General features: G+C 36.9%; 1 protein-coding gene across 1 annotated transcript in view; it reads left to right on the top strand.

The window, feature by feature from the left end:
- megf6b (multiple EGF-like-domains 6b) overlaps positions 1–22,810 on the top strand; it is a 128,964-nt gene that overhangs the window by 40,454 nt on the left and 65,700 nt on the right. The window contains exon 5 of the mRNA XM_087274139.1: positions 7,181–7,303. Within this exon, the coding sequence (XP_087130265.1) occupies positions 7,181–7,303 (123 nt within the window). The remainder of the gene's footprint in view (positions 1–7,180; positions 7,304–22,810) is intronic.

Genomic DNA, 22,810 nt, shown 5'->3' with positions numbered 1-22,810 from the left:
CTTTTGTCAGGTAGAGTAATATAATAATAAATAAATGTGCCCTAACAAATCTTAATATATAGATTGTTCCTTTCCTCCCTATAAGTTTGCACAAATCCATTAGCCGATCTGCTCGCTCTTTGATTGTGGTTGTTTTTGTCTGTGATGTCAGATCTCTGTGATCTATTGTTACTTCTGACAGATTGTGTGTTGGTAAAACAGCTCTGTTGAAATGCACTGGAACTGTGTCTGAACCCGCTAACACCATCAGATCCATAACATCAAATCCCCGCCAGTTTTCTGTCACAATATCCAGACAAATTGTATTGTGCAAAAGCCAAAACAAAACTGAAACGTCACATCATGTTGAAACAAACTGTGTCTGATAGATATTCTCCAGAACAATATGATGAATATAAGATAAAATCACATCTCAAGCATTAACAATAGCTTTGCTTTGATTATTTATTTTTCAGTCAGTGATTAAAAAGAGAAAGAAGGTTTATCTGTAGCATTGCAGAATATAAAAAAACTATTTTGTTTAGATTTTGGATTATTAACCTATTAAACAGAAAAAGACAGATTTCATTTGGTGAAATAAAACTCTCTGGTGTTGCTCAAACAATTAGAAAAGGAAGTAAAACATATACTAAAATCAATAAAAATGTTAAATATGGGGCGGCACGGTGGCTCAGTGGTTAGCACTGTTGCCTCACAGCAAGAAGGTCGCTGGTTCGAGTCCCGGCTGGATTAGTTGGCATTTCTATGTGGAGTTTGCATGCTCTCCTCGTGTTGGCGTGGGATTCCTCCGGGTGCTCCGGTTTCTCCCACAGTCCAAAGACATGCGCTATAGGAGAACTGGATTAACTAAATTGGCTGGAGTGTATGAGTGTATGAGTGTGTGTGTGTGTGTGTGTGTGTGTGAATGAGTTTGTATGGATGTTTCCCAGTAATGGGTTGTGGTTGAAAGGGCATCTGCTGCGTAAAACATATGCTGGAATAGTTGGCGGTTCATTCCGCTGTGGCAACCTCTGAAATGGAGACTAAGCCGAAGGAAAATGAATGAATGGATGTGAAACGACCCACTTTAAAACAAACAAATTCACTTTGGTCAATATTTTTTTGCTCCATAAAGTCATAATTCAGCTTTCATTAAACATTTTCCCCCTTACTTTTATTATAAATGAGCTTGGCTTTGATTGGTTGACTGTGGAATGAGATAATGATGGTGGTGTTGATATGTAAATGCTGTCTGTCTATGAATATGAGGTGGTGAGACTTTGGTGGTTTCTAAATGAACTGTTTCGGTTCTTCAGTTTCCGCATATTTGGCTGAGCAGGGGATTTATTTTAACGATCTAGACGCAAAATGCAGGGCGCAAAAGCATTAAGGGCGTGTCAGAATCCACTTTTGCTATTTTAATGATGAAAAAATCCACTTTGCGTCGTGGCGCATGGTATAACAGGGTTGAGCTTATTTTCTTAATGAGTTATTGGTGTGTTTTGAGAATAAACCAATCAGAGTCTCATCTCCCATTCCCTTTAAGAGTCAGTTGCGTCACACCATGGTGCATTTGCTATTTACATGGTGGACTTTGTAAGTAGAAAAACTGACTTCCCTAGCGAGAAAACAGTTAAACAGATCATCTGCAGCGCGAGAATGAGAGAATAAGCCTCCTCATTCTTTACTTTCGCTTTCACTCTCGTGGATAGGGAAACGTGTTGTACGCTCATACATCCATTAGCCTATACATAATAAATTTTGTTTATTAAGTGCAAAGCTATTTCTAAATTCAGTTCTAATTTCCAGCAAACGAATAAATGAACAATAATAACGAAGTGTGCTCAAAAAACTGAGCTTTATCCAAGCACACATGCTATTCTTATGCCCCATATGGTCTTAAAACCTGACAGGTGGACAAATCTAAGCTTGTTTTTAATAAAACAAATATAAATATGCAGATAATAAGTAATACTGCTAATAATAATTACATTATACAAAAGCAAGTTGTCATGAATAATCTGAAAAAGCCCCCCGATGTCACCGACTCAGTCCCAGTCATTTCCCTCACTGGCCAGCAGAGGTCTCCATCACCGGACTATTGAACACTACATCACCCACAAACCCATTCGGCCACCTGATTACGCCGCACCTGATTCTCATTACTCCAGCACACACACACGCACACACACACACACACACACAAACACACACACACACAAACACACACACACACACACACACACACACACACACACACACACACACACACACACACACACACACACGCACACGTTTGTTTTTGTGAAAAGTGGGGACATTACATAGGTTTCCATTCATTTTATACTGTCCAAACCGTATATTATATTGCCCTCACCCCACCCCTAAACCCAACCATCACAGGAGACTGTGTGCAGCTTTACTCTCTGATTAAACTCATCCTGTAGGATTTATAAGCATTTTGAGAAATGAGGACGTCACCAATGTCCTCATATTTCACCTCCTTTCTGTAATACCTGTGTCATACCCCAGATCTGTGTCCTGAAATGTCACAAAAACACGTACACACACACACACACACACACACACACACACACACACACACACACACACACACACACATAAAAGCAGCTCTCACTCCCACTTCATTGTGAAGTCTTGTTCTGCCCTGCTGACATTACTGAGCGTTACTTATCCTTGCCTGATCTTCTGTTGCCAACCCGGACTGTCCTCAACCTTGCCTTGCCTGTCGCCTGCCTTGAATATCTGCCTGTATTACCGATCTTGATTCTCGCTGCCTGCCTCTGACCCATGCCTGCTAATCTGATATACGAATGCCAGCCACCTGCCTATCGACCTTATAAGCCTGTGAAAAAAAAGCCTGTGATTCATGTGTGTTCATGCACCAGTGTATACTGTGTGTTTATTATTAAACTGTGTTTAATAAACATGCAAATGGATCCCTCTGTGCCAGACTCCTCGTTACACCCGAGATGAGGAAAGCATGGAGGCAGTGGTTTTTATATTTATGTAGAAAATAATAATTTTTGTAATATTTTATTCCTTTAATTTTATTCGCCTCAACACACCTCTTTTCTAGACCAAAACACCCATGAGTACACAAAGTGCCGTATATGGATTTGCTATTTAAACAACATGAAAATAGCGGAAAATGGGAAAATTATGATCTGAAAATAGCAACACGTCATTGAAACACGTCTTGCGCCTTATTGCTCAGGGTGTATGATAGGGCCCAGGGACTTGAGAATGTAAACAATTACACTAAACTTAAAAACTACATTTTAAGTTGTTAAATGAGCCAGGAAATTTACACAGTATTTCCTATAATATTTTTTCTTCTGGAGAACTCTTAATTGTTTTATTTCGGCTACAATAAAAGCAGTTTTTAATAATAATAATAAAAAAAGAAACTGGCCAATATAATTAGCTCCTTTAAGTTATATTTGTTTTAGATAGTCTACAAAACAAACCACTGTTATACAATGACTTGCCTAATTACCATAGTTGACCTAGTTAATTAACCTTTAAATGTCAATTTAAGCTGAATACTGGTATCTTGAAAAATATCTAGTCAAATATTAAGTGCTGTCATCATGGCAAAGATAAAAGAAATCAGTTAATAGAAATTAATTTATAAAACATGTTTAGATGGCTAATAATACTGACTTTAACAGTATGAGCTTTAGTTTGGGTCTTCTAATACGTGCTGTTCTGCATCTTGTGGCCATGACCTCTGACCTTAGTGACCTCTGACAGGTGTGTTATCCTCAGGGTGTCTCTTTCATGTCATGACCTGCAGCTTGACCTCGGGACATGAATGGGTTCACGGCCTTTTAGTAAAGGAATGCGACTCATTTCTGTTTCCTGTTGATGTTGCAGTCTGGACGATACAGACCACTTATATACAATTGATGTTATGAATTACTGACCCGTCACTCATTTTATTCTCATTGTGGTTGAAAATAATTGGAAGTATTGTGTAATTTGTTTACATAAAAAAAAACAGTGTTGAACTTGCATTAAATATTCTTTTTCTTTATTGTGCATTTACTATTCTATTCTACACTGTAAACTTGCTGCCTATTTTTTTTATTGAATAAAATATTTTTTCTAGTCATCTCAATTTACATCATTTAAACCATCTAAACATATTAGTAAAAATGAGTTAGAGTAACATAAAAACATTTGTTGACATACCTTTTTGTCAAATGTTTTTTACAACCTATTTAAAAAAGTTCTATTATTTATACATTTTATTTTATTTTATTTTATTTCCAAACGGCAAAGAGCCAATAATATTCATTATTCCAATTTAATTAATTAGTTAATTTGTTTTATTTAAATTAAATAATTTAATTTAATTTAATTTAATTTAATTTAATTTAATTTTATTTTATTTTATTTTATTTTATTTTATTTTATTTTATTTTATTTTATTTTATTTTATTTCAAGTATAGTCAAGCCAGCTGGTCAAATGGGCCACAGTGTGTTTGTGTGTGTGTGTGTGAGAGAGAGAGAGAGAGAGAGAAATGGAGTTTACTTTCATTTTCTCATTCACAGTGAAATAGGGGCTTCTGCTGTAAGTGTCAGTGAAAGACTGTCCAGCAAACACCCACGCAGTGAAATTGTGCACAGTTTCTGTGCTTTTAAGTAGTTGGAGCATTGTAAATACTCGCGCTCACCTCCCTCGCCATAGTAAGCTACGGTGACATATCGCATATGAGGTAAATGACGTCAGTACATAATAACCGGTTATAATTATTACTGAACCGATACCGAATTGTCCACGTCTGCATCGCCGAAGAAACAATTCATTTTGACATCCCTATACAATTTGGACACTCATCTGAACTACAACTACCAAAACCCTTTGCACTCATCAACTACTTCCACAGTTGACAATAATCCCGACATACACAAACACACAGTAGCTCATCTTCACTGATTACATGGACTATTTATACATGGCACTTTCACATACACACTGCTGAGTCTTGTTTACACCATGTAGCATTACAAAGCAGTTTTCCTTGTTTGTTTTGCCTTGTTTTGACCCCTTTGTTTCCGTTATCTCACTGCCTGTCCTGACCATTCACCTGTTTCTGACTACACTTTGAATAACTTACATGCTCCTGATGGCCCCATTTTTTTGCCATTGCCTGCTTGACTACTCTTGTTAATTAACTCCTCGTGGATCAGCGCCCTATCATAACACTATGTCACATAACACTGACTTTGGTTTTGTCAGATGAATGGTGAAATACTGCTGAAATACTCCCGTAGAATATGCAAACATGGACTTTCTCACATCCGAAATGGACCAAACTCTTTGCCATTATAAACAGCAGCATGTTTATGTAGTTGAAAGATATGCAAACTGACAAAACAACCAGAGTGAAGGCTCACTCACGAGCGCTTTCCCATGAAAACTCATATTCCAGAAGCTCCAGCCGCATAATCAAAAAACATTATTGTCAAACTGAGTTAAAGTGAAGAGCAGATAAATATGTCTTGAATTATGCACATGATTTACTTGTTGGCAGCAGACTGTCATGGGCAAAATATCTTGCAATTGGAAGTGTTTTTTTTTTTGAGACGGAAATATCAACCATGGAAAAACGATATTCTGCTTTAGTTTGCCAAGTGAATTTTCACCAATAAGCTCTCATTAAGGCCTCAAATGAAGTTTGAGAGTCTTTTATGCATCCTGTTTCTCAGATTAAAGAAATGAATGATAAAGAGTTGACATCTTTGAGTATTTGCATAGCATTTATTTATAAAATAAAGCTACCGCCCCCCCCCAAAAAACTATTTTTTAAGTATAATTATTTTATTAAATTTTTTTAAATAAAATGAAATTGATTTAGATTTATAGAATTATTTATTATTAAGTGTAATTGGTGTAAATAGTGTGATTCATTGGACATACATTAAAATAAAGTGTAAAATTAAGCTTAAGCTGACTTATTAAATATTTAATTAAAGCTCTTTATTTAGTATGGAAGTGTGATTCTGGCCTAAAATTAAAACAATATTTATTCATTCATTTTCTTTTCCGCTTAGTCCTTTTTTTAATCTAGGGTCGCCACAGTGGAATGAACTGCCAACTTATCCAGCATATGTTTTATTGTTTTTATGCAGCGGATGCCTTTCCAGCCACAACCCACCACTGGGAAATATCCATACACACTTATTCACACATACTCTCTTATATACAATGGTTAATTTTAGCATCCGGAGGAAACCCACACGAACACGGGGAGAACATGCAAACTCCACACAGAAATGCCAGCTGACCCAGCCGAGGCTCAAACCAGAGATTTTCTTGTTGTGAGGCGAATGTGCTACCCATTGAGTCACTGCGTCGCCCAGTATTGAATTTGTTGTGGTGTATTTAGTTGCAAACTAATTAGTTACCGTAGTTGCATTACTTTGCTGCGGAAAATGTAAAGTATATGGATTTATTTTTATTGTTTGTTCATTTTTAGGCTATTTATTTATTTACTTGCTGCCTTAAATTATTTAGTTAAATCAAATTAGTTGAAGCAAACTTTTCAAGTCATCTCAACTTTCATCAATCAAACTGCCTTAAAAATATTACGCTGAACTTTGTATAGCCAGTTGGCATTGTTGCATGTTCTCCCCGTGTTGGCGTGGGTTTCCTCCGGGTGCTTTGGTTTCTCCCACAGTCCAAACACATGCGCTTTAGGGGAATTGGGTAAACAAAATTGGCCATAGTGTATGTCTGTGTGAATGTGAGATTATATGGGTTTTTCCCAGTGCTGGGTTGTGGCTAGAAGCGCATCCGTTGCATAAAACATAGAATAGTTGGCGGTTCATTCTGCTGTGGCGACCCCAGATAAATAAGGGACTAAGCCGAAGGAGAATGAATGAATAAACTTTGTATAACTTTTTATAACCAAACCTGATTAACGTATTAAAATAAGTTAAAGCAACATAGAAATATCTGTTATCTTGACTTTTTGTTGTTAAATGCTTTACATTGTAATTAATTCCTTTTTTGAAGAAACCTACTCAACACTGGTAGCAACAGCAATCCTGTCAGTAGCAGATGAGTGCAGTTTGATGATTTCTCTGTATGGATGTGTTCATGAGTCTTCAGTCTGCTGTGAATCTGCATCAGTAGCTCATGTGTTGTGTTTGTTCTCTCTCTGTCAGATGTGAACGAGTGTGAAGAGACCAACGGAGGCTGTGAGGCTTTATGCTGTAACACCATCGGCAGCTTCTACTGCAAGTGTCCCGCAGGTCAAGAGCTCAAGGAGGATGGCAAGACCTGCCAAGGTTTGTTTGTTTTGTTTTGTTTTGTTTGTACAGTGGCGGGGAGAGCTTAACTCTGTGCACTGAGAAAAAAAAAACAGAAAAATTTAAGCCAACTTGCTGCAAAGCTTTTGTGTATATTTATATATATATATATATATATATATATATATATATATATATATATATATATAAATATATATGTATATGTATATATATATATATATATATATATATATATATATATATATATATATATATATATATATATATATATATATATGTGTGTGTGTGTGTGTGTGTGTATATATATAAATGCAGATTATGAGACCATGAAAGTGTTTTTTGACCTTGCATGCAGATCAGTATGTTGTTGGAGACCCATACAACCAAAATATGCGGGGTCTTAAAATGTCTTAAATTTGAAATACACAATTTTAGAGTTGACAGAAATTAGTTGTTGTATGTCTTAAATGATTTTAAACTGGCCTTAATTTTCCTCTGCATGTGTAACGTTGCCTAATCAATCGTTTGAGCCGCAGTAGCGCAGTAGCGTGGACGGAGGATCGTTTGAGCCGCAGTAGCGCAGTAGCGTGGACGGAGGATCGTTTGAGCCGCAGTAGCGCAGTAGCGTGGACGGAGGATCGTTTGAGCCGCAGTAGCGCAGTAGCGTGGAAGGAGGATCGTTTGAGCCGCAGTAGCGAGGACGGACGGAGGATCGTTTGAGCCGCAGTAGCGAGGACGGAGGATCGTTTGAGCCGCAGTAGCGAGGACGGAGGATCGTTTGCGCCGAGGTCGCGGCAGCGTTCAGTTAACTCAGCGAGGAGGCTGAACAGTGAACTGGAATCTAGGGTGAAAGTGTGCTGAAAATAAGCAGTACACAGTTGTGACTACAATATGCCAAGGAACGTGAATAACAGCCAAGAGGATAACATCTCCATGGCTCAGGTACGGGAGTTGCTTGAACAAGAGAAAGCGCATTTTAAAGAACTAATGCTGCAACAAGAAAACAATTATAAAACATTTACACAAATGATTATGAATTCTATGAATCAAAGAGTAGATGAGCTCATGAAGGAGGTACAAGACTTGAAGATAAGTCTCCAGTTCACTCAGAAGGAGGTGGATGAGTTGAAAGTTAACTGTAGAGAATATTCAACTGAATGTAAATCAAATGTGGATGATATACAAAAGTTAGCCGAATCTCTGTTGATGTTAGATGCTAAAGCCAATTATTTGGATGGTCAGTGTAAACAGAATAATATAGTGGTGGAAGGAATTCCAGAATCTCCAAATGAGAAATGGTGTGAATCTGAAGAGAAAGTAAAGCAGATAATTCAAGAGAAACTACAACTTGATCAAAACAAAATTACCTTGGAGAAAGCACACAGAATAGGAAGGATGAGAAACGGGAATTCTAGTCGACCGCGGCCTGTTGTGGTTAAATTTCTTAAGTATAAAGACAAAGAAGCAGTGCTGGAGAGAGCAAAATATCTTAAAGGATCAAACATATACTTGAATGAAGATTTTCCAGAAAATGTGCGATTAAGGAGGAAGGAGCTTATGCCAGAATTAAGAGCTGCAAGAGAGAGAGGAGAAATAGCGTATTTGCGTTATGATAAATTAATCACATTCCCAGCATCACAAATTACAAAAGATAGCAATAGGAAATCAAAGAAGACCTCAAAGTCGAAGTAGATCTATGGCTTCCTTAGGTTAGCGTAATAGATCTGTGGTTTTCTTAAATTAGCTTGAGGAAATTTAATGAAAATAAGAATGAGATTGAAAATTTATTTCTATGAATCATGTCAGTATCAATTAAGTTACCAAAGAAAGGATTAAAATTAGCTCATATTAATATCTGTAGTCTTCGGAATAAACTTAATGAAATATCTGATGTTTTGATTACTAATAATATTCATGTTTTAGCAGTAACTGAGACACATCTTGATCAAGCATTTTCAGATGATATAGTAAATATAAATGGTTATAATGTCTATAGGAAAGATAGAAATAAATATGGTGGAGGGGTTGCCATATACACTCAAAGTCATATTCCAGTAAAGATAAGGCAAGATTTAATGCCTATAGAAGTAGAGGTTCTGTGGCTACAAGTACAGTTACCATTTGTTAAATCATTACTTGTTGGTTGTTGTTACAGACCACCGTGTGCAAATAGTTGTTATTTAAGTAAATTGTGTGATATGATTGACAATGTATGTGATACTGGAAATGAAATTTACTTGATGGGTGATTTAAATATTAATTGGATGTCTCAGGACTGTTCCCTAAAAACTAAAGTGGTGAATGTAATTAATGCATGTAATTTAACACAAGTTATTGATCAACCAACAAGAATTCATGTAAATAGTCTTGGTAAGAGAACTTTTACTTGTATTGACCATATTTATACAAATGCTGTGGAAATGTGTTCTAAGAGTGTATCTGTTCCGATTGGGTGTAGTGATCATAATATCATAGCGATTGCAAGAAAAACAAAGGTCCCTAAAGGAAGACCAAAAGTTATTTATAAAAGATCATATAGAAAATTTTGTCAGGACTTATTTTGCAATGATGTAAATAACATATGTTGGGCTGATGTTTACAAGGAAGATCATCCTGATGATGCATTAACAGCTTTTGAAAGATTATTTTATTCTTTGGTGGATAAACATGCACCTATGAAAAAACACACAGTGAAGAATGTTAGGGCACCGTGGATTGATAATGAACTGAAGAACATAATGGCAGAAAGAGATGAGGCAAAAGGTATAGCAAATAGAACTGGGAATAAACTGGATTGGGAAGTCTATTGTAAATTGCGTAATAAAGTAACTAAGATTAATAGGAAAAAGAAAAGGACATTTTATAAAGTAAAAGTAAGTGAAAATAAATATGATGGAAAAAAATTGTGGAATATTATTAATGAAATAATGGGTAGGAAATCAGGTCAAACTCCTTTTTTTATTGAGACAAGTGATTTATTTTTAACTAAATCAAATAAAATTGCTAATTATTTTAATGATTTTTTTATAAATAAAGTGAACAAGCTTAGAGAAAAAATGGTAACTGATAATATTATATCAAGTGAAAAGCAAATTGAAAAAATATTAAGTGATAACTCAGCTCTATCTTTTGAATTGAAGCAAGTAAATGTACAACAAGTGGAGCAAAAATTATCAATGATAAATAAAGATAAACCATCAGGAAGAGATAACTTAGATGGTCGCCTTGTAAAATTAGTGGCCAGTTGTTTGGCGGAACCAGTCTGTCATATTTTCAATGTGAGTATTAAAGAAGGAATTTTCCCTGTAGCTTGGAAAGAAGCAAAGGTAGTTCCTTTACAGAAAAATGGAGCACTGAGTTTTAGTGGGGCTAATAGTCGACCAATAAGTTTATTGCCAGTTCTTAGTAAAGTCTTTGAAACGATAGTGTGTGAACAAATTCAATTATTTTTTAAAGAAAACAATTTATTCTCTGACTTTCAGCATGCATATCGAATAGGCCATTCAACAGGAACAGCATTAACACAAATAATTGATGATTGTTTAGTACAGCTTGATGAGAGTAATTTAGTAGGAACAGTTTTGCTGGATTTTAGCTCTGCTTTTGATGTACTTGATCATGAATTATTGCTTGAAAAATTAAGGTGTTATAAATTTACTTCTCAAACTGTGCGTTGGTTTAAAAGTTATCTGACTAGTAGGAGGCAATGTGTATTCTATAATGGAAGTTATTCGGAGGTGAAAGAGTTGCAATGTGGTGTGCCTCAAGGAAGTTGTTTAGGACCATTGTTATTTTCTATTTTTACCAATGATCTTCCTCTGGTTTTAAAGCAAGCAAGGGCAGTTATGTACGCAGATGATACAACATTATATTTACCAGCGGCATCGATAGAAAAATTATCTGCTGATTTAGATGAGGAGTTACAATTAGTGGTAAAGTGGGTACAGAATAATAAGATGGTTTTAAATTTAACAAAAACCAAAAGTATTGTGTTTGGATCAAACTTTCAATTTAAATGTAAACCACAGTTAAATTTGTCTGTAATGAGTGTGCCTATTGAACAGGTAGAGGAAATTAAGCTTCTTGGAGTTCTTCTTGATAGTAGGTTAAAGTGGTCAAAACAGATTGATAAAATGGTAATAGTTATGGGGAGAGGTTTATCAATTATTAAGAGATGTGTTGAATTTTTACCACAGTACTGTATTTCTCAAATTGTTCAGGCAATTGTTCTTTCTTATCTAGATTACTGTCCAATGATATGGTCAAGTGCATCAAGTAAAGACTTAGATAAATTACAGTTAGTCCAGAATAGAGCGGCACGACTCATTTTACACTGCAATAGAAGAGTTAATATTATGAAAATGCATAAAACTTTAGGTTGGTTATTGGTGAAGGATAGGGTAATTGTTTCTCTGCTGTGTTTTATAAGAAATATTTCTGTGTTAAAAGTTCCAAGTGTATTGTACAGTCAACTTTTGTATAGTAATGTTAGTCACCATTTTAACACCAGGCATGCATTAAAAGGAAATTTTTTGCTTCCCATTTCAAAAACTAATGCAAAGCAACGTACTGTGATGTATAGAGGAATGAAAATATGGAATGAATTGCCGTCAGACATTACATGCTTTGTAACAAGTAAAAGGAGGTTTAAAAAATCATTTAAAAAATATTTTATGGAACAATATTAAGTGGATTGTTGATTTGGATGTTATGTATGAATTTTGTATTTTAATGTTTTTATTAGTCTTTGTTGTTGTGTATTAATGTAATTTTGTGTTATGTTCGATGGACCCCAGGAAGAATAGCCACTACCTTGGTAGTGGCTAATGGGGATCCTGATAAATAAATAAATAAAATCTGGCAGACCAATCACCAATAATCCATCTCAATAAAACTTTTAACAAAAGTTGAATATTTAACTCTATTTACCAGTACGGCATAATTATCTTATTTTAGACAGACTGTTGTGCATAGATTTAGTTTATTATAGTTATTTTAACTAGTAAATATTTTGCTTGTTATGACACATTTAAAATATGTGGTTAAGAAATAACTAAATTGAAATTGCTTCAATGAGGCAAGTTTAAATCTTTTTTTATTGGCCAAACCATACCATTAGAAGAAATAGTTAGTGCTTAGCCCTGTAAAAGTCAGAAATTTGCTTCATAATGCTCTTAAAAATGTATTTAAAAGTCTTAAATTTGACTTGGTAAAACCTGCAGAAAACTGATGAACCAACACAAACTCACGGCAATTCATACATTTTTGATTTAGTGGCTAATTTGTATGAATTCGTACGATCTAATTCCTCTAATTTAGTACGATTTGCTCATCCACCCAATGAGGGCTGGGTTTAGGGGTGGGGTTACGTGCCACGCCTCCTTTTTAAAATCGTACAATTTCGTACGACTGAATTCGTACGAATTAGTCACTACACTGACGAAACGTAAAACACTTCTCGTGAGATCAGGCTGGATGAACTGATGAAATCTGATTTTACCCCAATGCAGGAAATTTCACTATTATGTAAATAAATTTAAATAAAATAAACCTATTTAGCAGGAGTTTGCACAGACAGATGTGAAAAAGGCTGAGACGTTCTGTGTTGAACAACTGTTAGCATTGTAGACCTGTGTTTATCTTCCATAATTGGGTTTCATGTAGACGTCAAGAAAGAAACAGTGAACTTTAACCTGGAAGTGTCCAGTGTCAGGTTTTCCAGGAAAACAGTGTATGGTTCATGTAACTGTGGCTTGTCGTCTTGAGCCAGATCTGAAACCTCAGGTCTGGTTTTTAGCATGGAATGGCAGATCTTTAACCCACATCCAGCACCACTGAAAAATGAAACCAGCAGATGATTGCATTCGCCTGAGTTACAGATTCTGTGACGAACACGACATTTCAGCATAAAGGAGAACAACTGAACTGAACAAGTTACTCTAGCTGTCAGTTAATGCATGAAAACAGACTGATCTAGATGGATGGATGGATGGATTGATATATTGAAAAAACAGAGGGATGAATGGAATGATAGATGGCTTGATGGAGAGACATATTAATGGATGGATGGACAGATAGATAGACTGATATATTGATCGGTTGATATATTGATGGCTGGTCATATCGAAGGATTGATGGATAACCGACAGATGAATGGATGTATAATTGATGGATGGATGGATGGGTAAACAGGTGGATGAATGGAATGATAGATTGATGGATAACGTGATTGATAGATTGATGGATGGATGGGTGGATGTATGGATGGATAGACAGATGGATGAATGAATGGACAGATGGATGGATTGATAAATTGACAGATTAATATGTTGATTGATTGATATACTGATGGACTGAAGTATAACAGACAGATGAATAGATGTATAATTGATGGATGAATGAACTGATAGACAGACAGACAGACAGACAGAAGGATAGATAGATAGATAGATAGATAGATAGATAGATAGATAGATAGATAGATAGATAGATAGATAGATAGATAGATAGATAGATAGATAGATAGATTGATTGAAGGAAGGATGAATTAATGGATGGATAGACGAATGGAAGATCTGATGTATTGATATATTGATGGATGGATGGATGGATGGATGGATGGAAGACAGATGGACAGATGGACTGATAGGTTGATGGATCAATTAATGGGTGGATGGATTGATATTTTGATAGAGGGATGGATGATTGACAGATAGACAGAAGATAGAATGTATAATTGAAGGATGGATGAGCTTAAAGATTGTTGGATTGATGGATAGCTTGACGGATTGACAGATAAATAGATTGATATATTGATGGATGGATGCATGGACAGATGGATGGATCGATAAATTGATGGATGGATTGATATATTGATGGCAGACAGATGAATGGATGTATAATTGGAGGATGGATGAATGGATGGATGGACAGATTGCTAGATTTATGGATTGATATATTGATGGATGGATGAATAACACAGATAAATGGATGTATAATTGATGGATGGGTGGATTGATATAATGATTGATGGGTGACAGACAAATGAAGGCATTGATAAATGATGGATGACAGAAGGGCAGATGGATTGATGGATGGATGAATGGATGACACACAAAGAGATGGATGGATGACAGACGGAGAAAGATAAAAGTCAGAGATTGATAGAGACTGAAGAATGTTGGACTTTGGTCAAATGGTGTGTGTGTGTACAGTAAATATCAGTAATGTGTTTGGCCTCGGGAGAAGGTTTCTCCCTGTGCTTCTTCTAATGCCACGGCCAGATTTATTCCTCTTTCTGATGTTTCAGATATTTGAATTCATCCTACAGATGGTTTAAATCTTATAACTCTTTCATATTAAACCAAATCCTGCTCCACATATTTCCTCTGCAGCGTATTTGAGTGCCAAAATGTACACAGACTGCAGTGTGTATGACAACAGATAGTTAATGTGCTAAGATGATATATCATTTGCATAAATAACCAGTTTTAGCCACAGAAATGAATACTGGACCTTAAAATATAGCGATTGTACATCAGAATCCAGCTGTTTAATAAGGTCTCACTTTATTTTATTGGTCCGTTTGTTAAATTAAAGTTAATTGCAATTCATTTTCATTAGATTATAAGTAAACTGTTAGGTTAAGGTTAGTGTTAGTGTAAGTTGACATGTACTTGCAAGGTGACAGTCTACTAATACTTAAATGAAGCATCAAAATAAAGTGTTAACAGGGCCGGAGCAAGCTGAACTGCCGCTCTAGGCAAAGGATGGACATGCCCTCATCCCGAGCCTGAGCGTTACCTATAATAATTATTAATAATAATAATTTTTTAATAGACAAAATGCCAGAGTGTGAACAGTCTGATGTGTTTGATCTGAATACTTATAAGACAATAAATTGTTTTTGTGTTGTAAGATTTGAGAGACCACAAATACTTTGATACTGGAAACAAAGAGACAATAGGCTCCACACCTCACAAGGTGGGATTCATTTACATTTGAAGCATCCTCGCAACCCCCTCTCTTCACTCACCTTCTCTTCATACATACTCACACAGAACGGTCGTTTCAAAGTATGAAGGTCTTGAATTGCCCCAGAACGACCTCAACAAGGGTACATCAGTGACCCCATGGTTGAACATCTATATTTGACCCATATGGTCTAAGGGGGATTCAGGGCATACTCGCACTATGCACTCAAAAAAGTGTTGCATGCATAACCAGTGCAAACAATTTATTTGTGTTGAATTTAAACAAATAATCTAAATTTATTAATGTTCAACTTAATTTGTTTGTTTAAATTCAACACCCATAAATTGTTTACAATCACTTAACACAAAAAGAATTGAGTAAATCCAAGGAATCATCTTTGAAGAATTTTCTTCAGTGTACTATCCAAACCGTGCCCAGGCGTATTTCCCGGATCGTTTGAGAAGCGTGAGTGCTCTGAATCGGGCTCAGGCGAGGTTCACTTGGCCGGCCCTGGCCCGGTCCGAAGAGGTGTGTCTGAGTGCGGGTCACTTGGGCTTTGGCACGGTACGCTTGTAGTGTGAGTGCAAGCGCGCCTGAGCCCGAAACTGAAGACGAGACGTGACTTTAAGGGCACTGATTCATATGGATTTATTAATCAATCTTACTGTTCAATGAACACAAACTGTCGTAGTTTATTAAAGATGCAAACTCCTTACTGCACGACAGCTGCACCCTCAGCAAACCTCCTAATTCCTGCAGCACGACGACTTTATGATTGTTTATGAGCATCAAAAGTGGCTGATCTGTTTGCCAAAATATTTGACTGCGTTTCACCCAACGCAATCTCACAGCAATTAGTAACTTTTTAATTTAGTGGCTTATTTGTAAGAATTCGTACGATGTAACTCATATAATTTAGTATGATTTGCTCATCACCCAATGACGGTTGGGGTTAGGGGTGTGGTTAGGTCCCACTCCTCCTTTTTATAATTGTACATTTTCGTATGAATAAACTCGTATCAATTTATACCAATTAGCCTATAAACTGACAAAACGTAAAATACTTACGTTTCCTCGTGAGATCAGGCTGTTTCAACACATTCCAAACGACCCAATTGATATATCTAAAGAAATCTGAAGTGTGCTGATCGATAGCGCTTTCTGAACAGCGTATCATCAATGACGTAAGCGGGCCCAGGCCCGAATGTAATGTGAGTGCGGGCCATCGGGGGAGACAGGAGAAGTAGGGACAAGCATTCTTTGGCCCGGTTTAAGGCAACTGTACATAGTGTGAGTAAGCTCTAACTGTAAGATTTGAGATACCACAAATATGTTGATACTAGAAACAAGGAGACAATAGGCTCCACACCTCACTAGGTGGGAATTCGGGAAAGCCAACTCCAAGCAGACACCTTCATTTGGCCAACTGGGTGGACCTTACAGTGGTAAGGTGATATTAAAGTATCAAATTAACCTATTTTAACTACTACACTAAAAAACACTGGGCTATTTCAACCCAAGTTGGGTATAAAAACATAGAAACCCAAACAAAATTGAATTAAAAAGATTCAAATTAAAGATGAACCCAGATTAACTTGTTATATAAGATGAACTGTCAATCATATAGATATTATATGGTCATACTGTATAGATATGAATAACATTTATAGGGTGACATTCAACCCAATGTTTGGGTTTTCCAAATTGGGTTGAAATAACCCAGCAATTTTAGTGTAGTAGCTAAAAAATATTAATTAGATATGACGATATCATCTTAGCACAAAAACTACAAATTAAATTTAAGTTAATATTTTCTCCATATTGTGCTCAATTTGGGGTCAAATCACTCCCTAAATAATAAGTATTTATTTTTTTTACCCAGTTTATTAATTAATTTTCTTTTAACTTTATTAATCAGGGGTAGCCACAGCGGAATGAACCGCCAACTAGAGATGCGCGGATGGGCTATTATTTCATCCGCAACCGCATCACAAACTCATCATCCGTCCGCCATCCATCCGCACTAACATTTTTGACCAAATTTTGAAACCGCACCCGCCCGCCATCTGCTGACTGAGCTCTTTATTTGAATGGCTTATTCCTTTTTATTGTTAAATGAATGTTTCTTTATTGATTATTAGAAAATAGAGAATGACTTTAATGACATGCAGTTAATCCAAACGTGCAAGTCAAATCCAGCATTAATTGACGCTTTGAAGTGACGCTAAACAATACGAGGACGTGTCTTTTCACTTGATTCGATTCCTCGGTCGGTCCTTGAGTCTTTTCCTTGCGTCCTTCCCTCACATCCTATAGGAGTGGAAAGACGAGGAAAGAAAGCAAGGAAAGGAAACGAGGATACAAAAATAAGAAATGAGAAGCACCCCTATAAAGCTCTCAGAATATCAGCAGTGAACTCCGTCTCCAATAGGCGCACAGGGACAAAAATAAATAAATAGCCTAAATTAAACGCACTGTACTGTACAATTTTTTTAAATTATTATTGTAGCCTAGAAAACGCATTTTGACACATCATTTCAACATTCAGACGAGAGCGCCTGGCCTCTAATGCGGCCTGCTGCACTGAAGGAGCGCTCGCTCACGTGCTGTAGACGTGGGAATGACTGCCTTGTTTCTCCCAAAAGGAAAGTAGATTTTCCTCTGCTGATCCGTCTATACGGAAGTTTGTAGATGAAGACTTCTGTACTTCATCCAGAATTAGTGTATCCGATTCCTCCTCTCATTCTGTGAAGTCAGTCCTTGGCTTTTTCATTGGTGCGCCAGCTATGTGTACAAAAACAGTACAACCGCCCACCACCCGCCCGAATTTAATTAAAATATAATTTTTCGTCACGTCATCCACCCGATCCGCGGTTTATCCGCGGATTCCGCGGCTGTAACCGCCATCCGCGCATCTCTACCGCCAACTATTCCAGCATATCTTTTACTCAGCAGATGCCCTTTTAGCTGCAACCCATCACTGGAAAACACCCATACACTCTTATTTACACACAAACAATATGGCCAATTTAGCTTACCCAATTCCCCTATAGTGCTCGTTTTTGGACTGTGGGGGAAACTGGAGCACCCGGAGGAAACCCACACCAACACGGAGAGAACATGCAAACTCCACGCAGAAATGCCAACTGACCCAGCCGAGGCTCGAACTTGCAACCTTCTTGCTGTGAGGCGACAGTGCTAACCACTGAGCCACCGCATCGCCTTAATCCAGTTTAGTAAGCTAAAATTAGTGTTTTTCAGAGAGTTAAATGATCGATGGATCACATAATCTACAGAATTAAACTGAACAATAATCAATAGCCACATTCACACATTATTCATTTTTCTTCGACTTAGTTTTTTATTTATTAGAGGTCGTCACAGCAGAATGAACCGCTAACTTTTCCAGCATATGTTTTACACAGCCAATGCCCTTCCAGCCACAAGCCAGTACTGGGAAACACCCATACACTCTGACTCATACACTACGACCAATTTAGTTAATCAAATTCACCTATAGCACATGTATTTAGACTGGGAGAAACCGGAGGAAACCCACGCCAACACTGGGAGAACATGCAAACTCCACACAGAAATGCCAACTGACCCAGCCAAAGGCTCGAACCAGCCACCTTCTTGCTGTTAGGCCACAGCGCTAACCACTGAGCCACTTTGCTGCCCCACATTCACACAATAATGCTGGTAAATTACAGAGCAAAGTTATTTAATAATGCAGCAATTAAGACAAAATGAGAATAAGTTCCACTCAGGAGGCTCTTTATTGTGCTTCAATGCTGTTAAATGCATGAACAGAAGCTTCAGAGCTGATGGAGGAGGAGGAGGAGGTGAAGACTTTCTCACAGACAGGGAGGGAGTAAAACCCTTGTGTTTCAGATTTTTCCTCTCAGAACAACTTTAGCTTTCATCAAACATCTGCTGCTTGCTTCACATCAGATGTTAATGACTGAATATCTTGAATCATGTCAGGATGGCTCGGGCTCTGTCTTCTGTGTGTCGGGGTTAATATTTGTCCCGTTGATGTTGCCTATTATTCTGGCTATTGGCATCATTTGAGGCTCTGTCACAGGCCACAGTGTTTTCATGGATACAGCAGATTTAATATGGGATACCGGATACCAGGTGAGAGCATTTTATGGTACTCATAGAGAGACTGTAGGATTAATCTAAGATTTTCTGCATTAGTGTCTTGTAAATAGTTTATGGATTGCTAAGAAATATAGAAAATGTCTGGTCTGTAAATATGTGCAATTTTTATGCATTAGTTTGCTAATTTTTTTCATTATTTATTATTTTTTTATATATATACTTCTATTTATTTATTTATTTTTATTATTTTTTATTTTTTTATTTGAGTAAAGGAATAGTTTAATGATTTAATGGTTTTTATTATAATATACATTTTTTAACAATAAAGTTATTTTAACCTTTATTTTGAGGGTTTAAGTGTAGCTTAATTAAATTGTAGTTTTTATAATTTTTTAAAATTAATTTAGTTTATTTTAATTTTATTTCAGCTTTATATACAATCAATATTAACATTTTTAATATACCAATTGATGATATTAACATAACAATAGCCAATAATAATCATTAATATTATTTTTTTATTTAATGTAATTTAATATTTTTTGAATATCTATCATTTTTTCATTTTGAATAAGGATCATTTGTTTGTATTTAAACTATTAATTTAATTTAATTTCAACTTTTTACTTTAGTTAACAAAAATAATTTTAAATTAGTGCTGGGCAAATTTATATCGCGATTAGTCGCATCTAAAATTTGTTTTGACATCATATATTTATGTGTACTGTGTATCATCACGTTCTCAGTTACACCACGTTCACAGACACAACAATCATCATCACTGGTTGGTTATGTTTCACACACACGCACACACACACCACTGAAAGAGATGTCCTATGGAGACTCTGCTCGCATGAAAACCGCTTCAATGTTCTCAAGTATAGTAAGGTGCATTTCATTGTCAGTAACTGTAATGGTGTTGTAACGGGGGAAACATTTTGGTTAATTTAATTACTTAATACTGAAAAGCATGGGCGAAACAGTGGCGCAGTAGGAAGTGCTGTCGCCTCACAGCAGGAAGGTCGCTGGTTTGAGCCTCGGCTCAGTTGGCGTTTCTGTGTGGAGTTTGCATGTTCTCCCTGCATTCAAGTGGGTTTCCTCTTGTGCTCCGGTTCCCCCCACAGTCCAAAGACATGCGGTACAGGTGAATTGGGTAGGCTAAATTGTCTGTAGTGTGTGAGTGTGTGTGTGGATGTTTCCCAGAGATTGGTTGCGGCTGGAAGGGCATCCGCTGCGTAAAAACGTGCTGGATAAGTTGGCAACCCCGGATTAATAACGGGACAAGAAAATGAATGTATGAATAAATGAAAAACATATTGTCGTTAGTTATGCTGTTTATTTATAGCGTCGTTATTTCCATCACTGCTTATATTTTAAATGCTCTAAGTCATGATTAATCTTTGCCCAGTACTATTTTATTTTTAGATTTTTATGATGTTTATTGAATTAAAATGCATATTTATACATAATGCATTAATGTAAATTATAAAGAAAATGCGAGTTGTTGTGAAAATGTGTCTATCAATATGGTTGCTAGGGTGCTTAGAGTATTGCCATGTTGTTGCTAGGGCATGCTCATAGATATATACACTAGATGTCGCATAGGGACCCTGAGCATGCGTCGATAGCGCCGCCACATTGGTACAGTGCTCCCAGGACAAATGTCATTCAACCACACTAGTCAAGACAGAGTTATTACGTGAAGATGCTGGACTTTAGCGCTGTCTACGGGTGTAGTAACGAGCAAACAAAGAAAACAAAGCACAAAGGCAGAACATTTCATGGGTAACATTATGTTTTTTTTCTGTTTTTGTATGTTCTGAACTTTTGTGCTAATCAGGTCTCGTTATTGATGATACAGTCACTTACTGCATTCACCATCAGGCAAAGCAGCTTCAACTCGCACTAAACACTCGGCTTATGCTAGTTTTGTTGAATAAAATCAGCAAACAATGCAAATGAAATATGACAACGAGATGCTGCGCTGCCAGAAACTTGTATTATTGTCGGCTAACGTTAGTGAAAGAGTCGTTCGGGGGATTCATTCACAAGCGAATCGCTCCCTCCGTCACTATGAGAAGTGAAAGCAGGAGAGGAGCTGTGTTTCAGGACATGATTAGATTAAATTTAACAGGGAGGGTGAATAGTACATTTCTGTACACACAAACACAAGCTTTTTGTCAGGAATGCCCGTGCGGTCACTGATCCATCAATGTAGAAAAGTGATGTAAAATTATAATTTTCGTAATTAGAAAATAAAAATGACATACTAACATCCAGGAAAACTCCCGATCATAGATATATGTGTATATGTGTATATCTCTGGCTTTGCATGGCCACAGTCCTCCACTGTACCTTGGTCCCACATTCATTTCAAAGGAGCGCAACCCTGTAGCAAGATGGCGTCCAATAGACAACAATAGGCCAGGCGACATCTAATGTATATATCTATGGGGCATGCTAAGGGTTTTTTGCCATTTTATCTTATATGAATTGTAAGTTTGCGCAGAAGGTAGTGCTGTCGCCTCACAGCAAGAAGGTCGCTGGTTCAAACCTCGACTAGGTCAGTTGGCATTTCTGTGTGGAGTTTGCATGTTCTCCCTGCGTTCGCGTGGGTTTACTCCGGGTGCTCTGGTTTCCCCCACAGTCCAAAGACATGCGGTACAGGTGAATTAGGTAGGCTAAATTGTCCATAGTGTATGAGTGTGAATGAGTGTGTGTGGATGTTTCCCAGAGATGGAAGGGCATCGGCTGTGTAAAAACTTGCTGGATAATTTGGCGGTTCATTCCGCTGTGGCGACCCCGGATTAATAAAGGGACTAAGCTGAAAAGAAAATGAATGAATGAATGAATAAAAGTCAAATGGGAGACACGGTTGCTCAGTGGTTAGAACTGTCTCCTCACTGCAGGAAGGTCGCTGGTTCGAGCCCCGGCTGGATCAGTTGGCATTTCTGTGTGGAGTTTGCATGTTCTACTTGTGTTGGGGGTTTCCCCCACAGTCCAAACATATTTATAAAGAGGAATTGATTTACTAAAATAGCCGTAGTGTAACAGTGTGGGTGTTTCCCAGTACTATATTGCAGCTGGAAGGGCATCCGCTTTGTAAAACATATGCTGGATAAGTTGGCGGTTCATTCCACTGTGGTGACCCTTGTTGAATAAAGGGACTAAGCCGACGGAAAATGATTGAATTAATAAAAGTCAAATGATCAGCAGACATCAATAAATAATACCATGTTTACATTTTCCCAGTCATCTTCACTATAGTAGATCTTGTTAACAGCATGAGCTTGTCTGTCATCAGTGTTTCCAATTGGAGAAGTTCCTCGTCTGACATCTATAAACCGATCCAGAGCCTTTAATACAAGCCAAACCAAATGCTTGCACCTATGTGGGGAAACATTTCTGGCTAATTAAATTAAAACCCAAAGCAAACAGCAGTGT

The sequence above is a fragment of the Danio rerio genome, chromosome 11 (assembly GCF_052040795.2).
Source record: "Danio rerio strain M-AB ecotype USA chromosome 11, GRCz13ab, whole genome shotgun sequence".
NCBI lineage: Eukaryota > Metazoa > Chordata > Actinopteri > Cypriniformes > Danionidae > Danio > Danio rerio.
The sequence above is the reverse complement of the archived record's forward strand: the minus strand, read 5'-3'. Positions and strand labels throughout refer to the sequence as shown.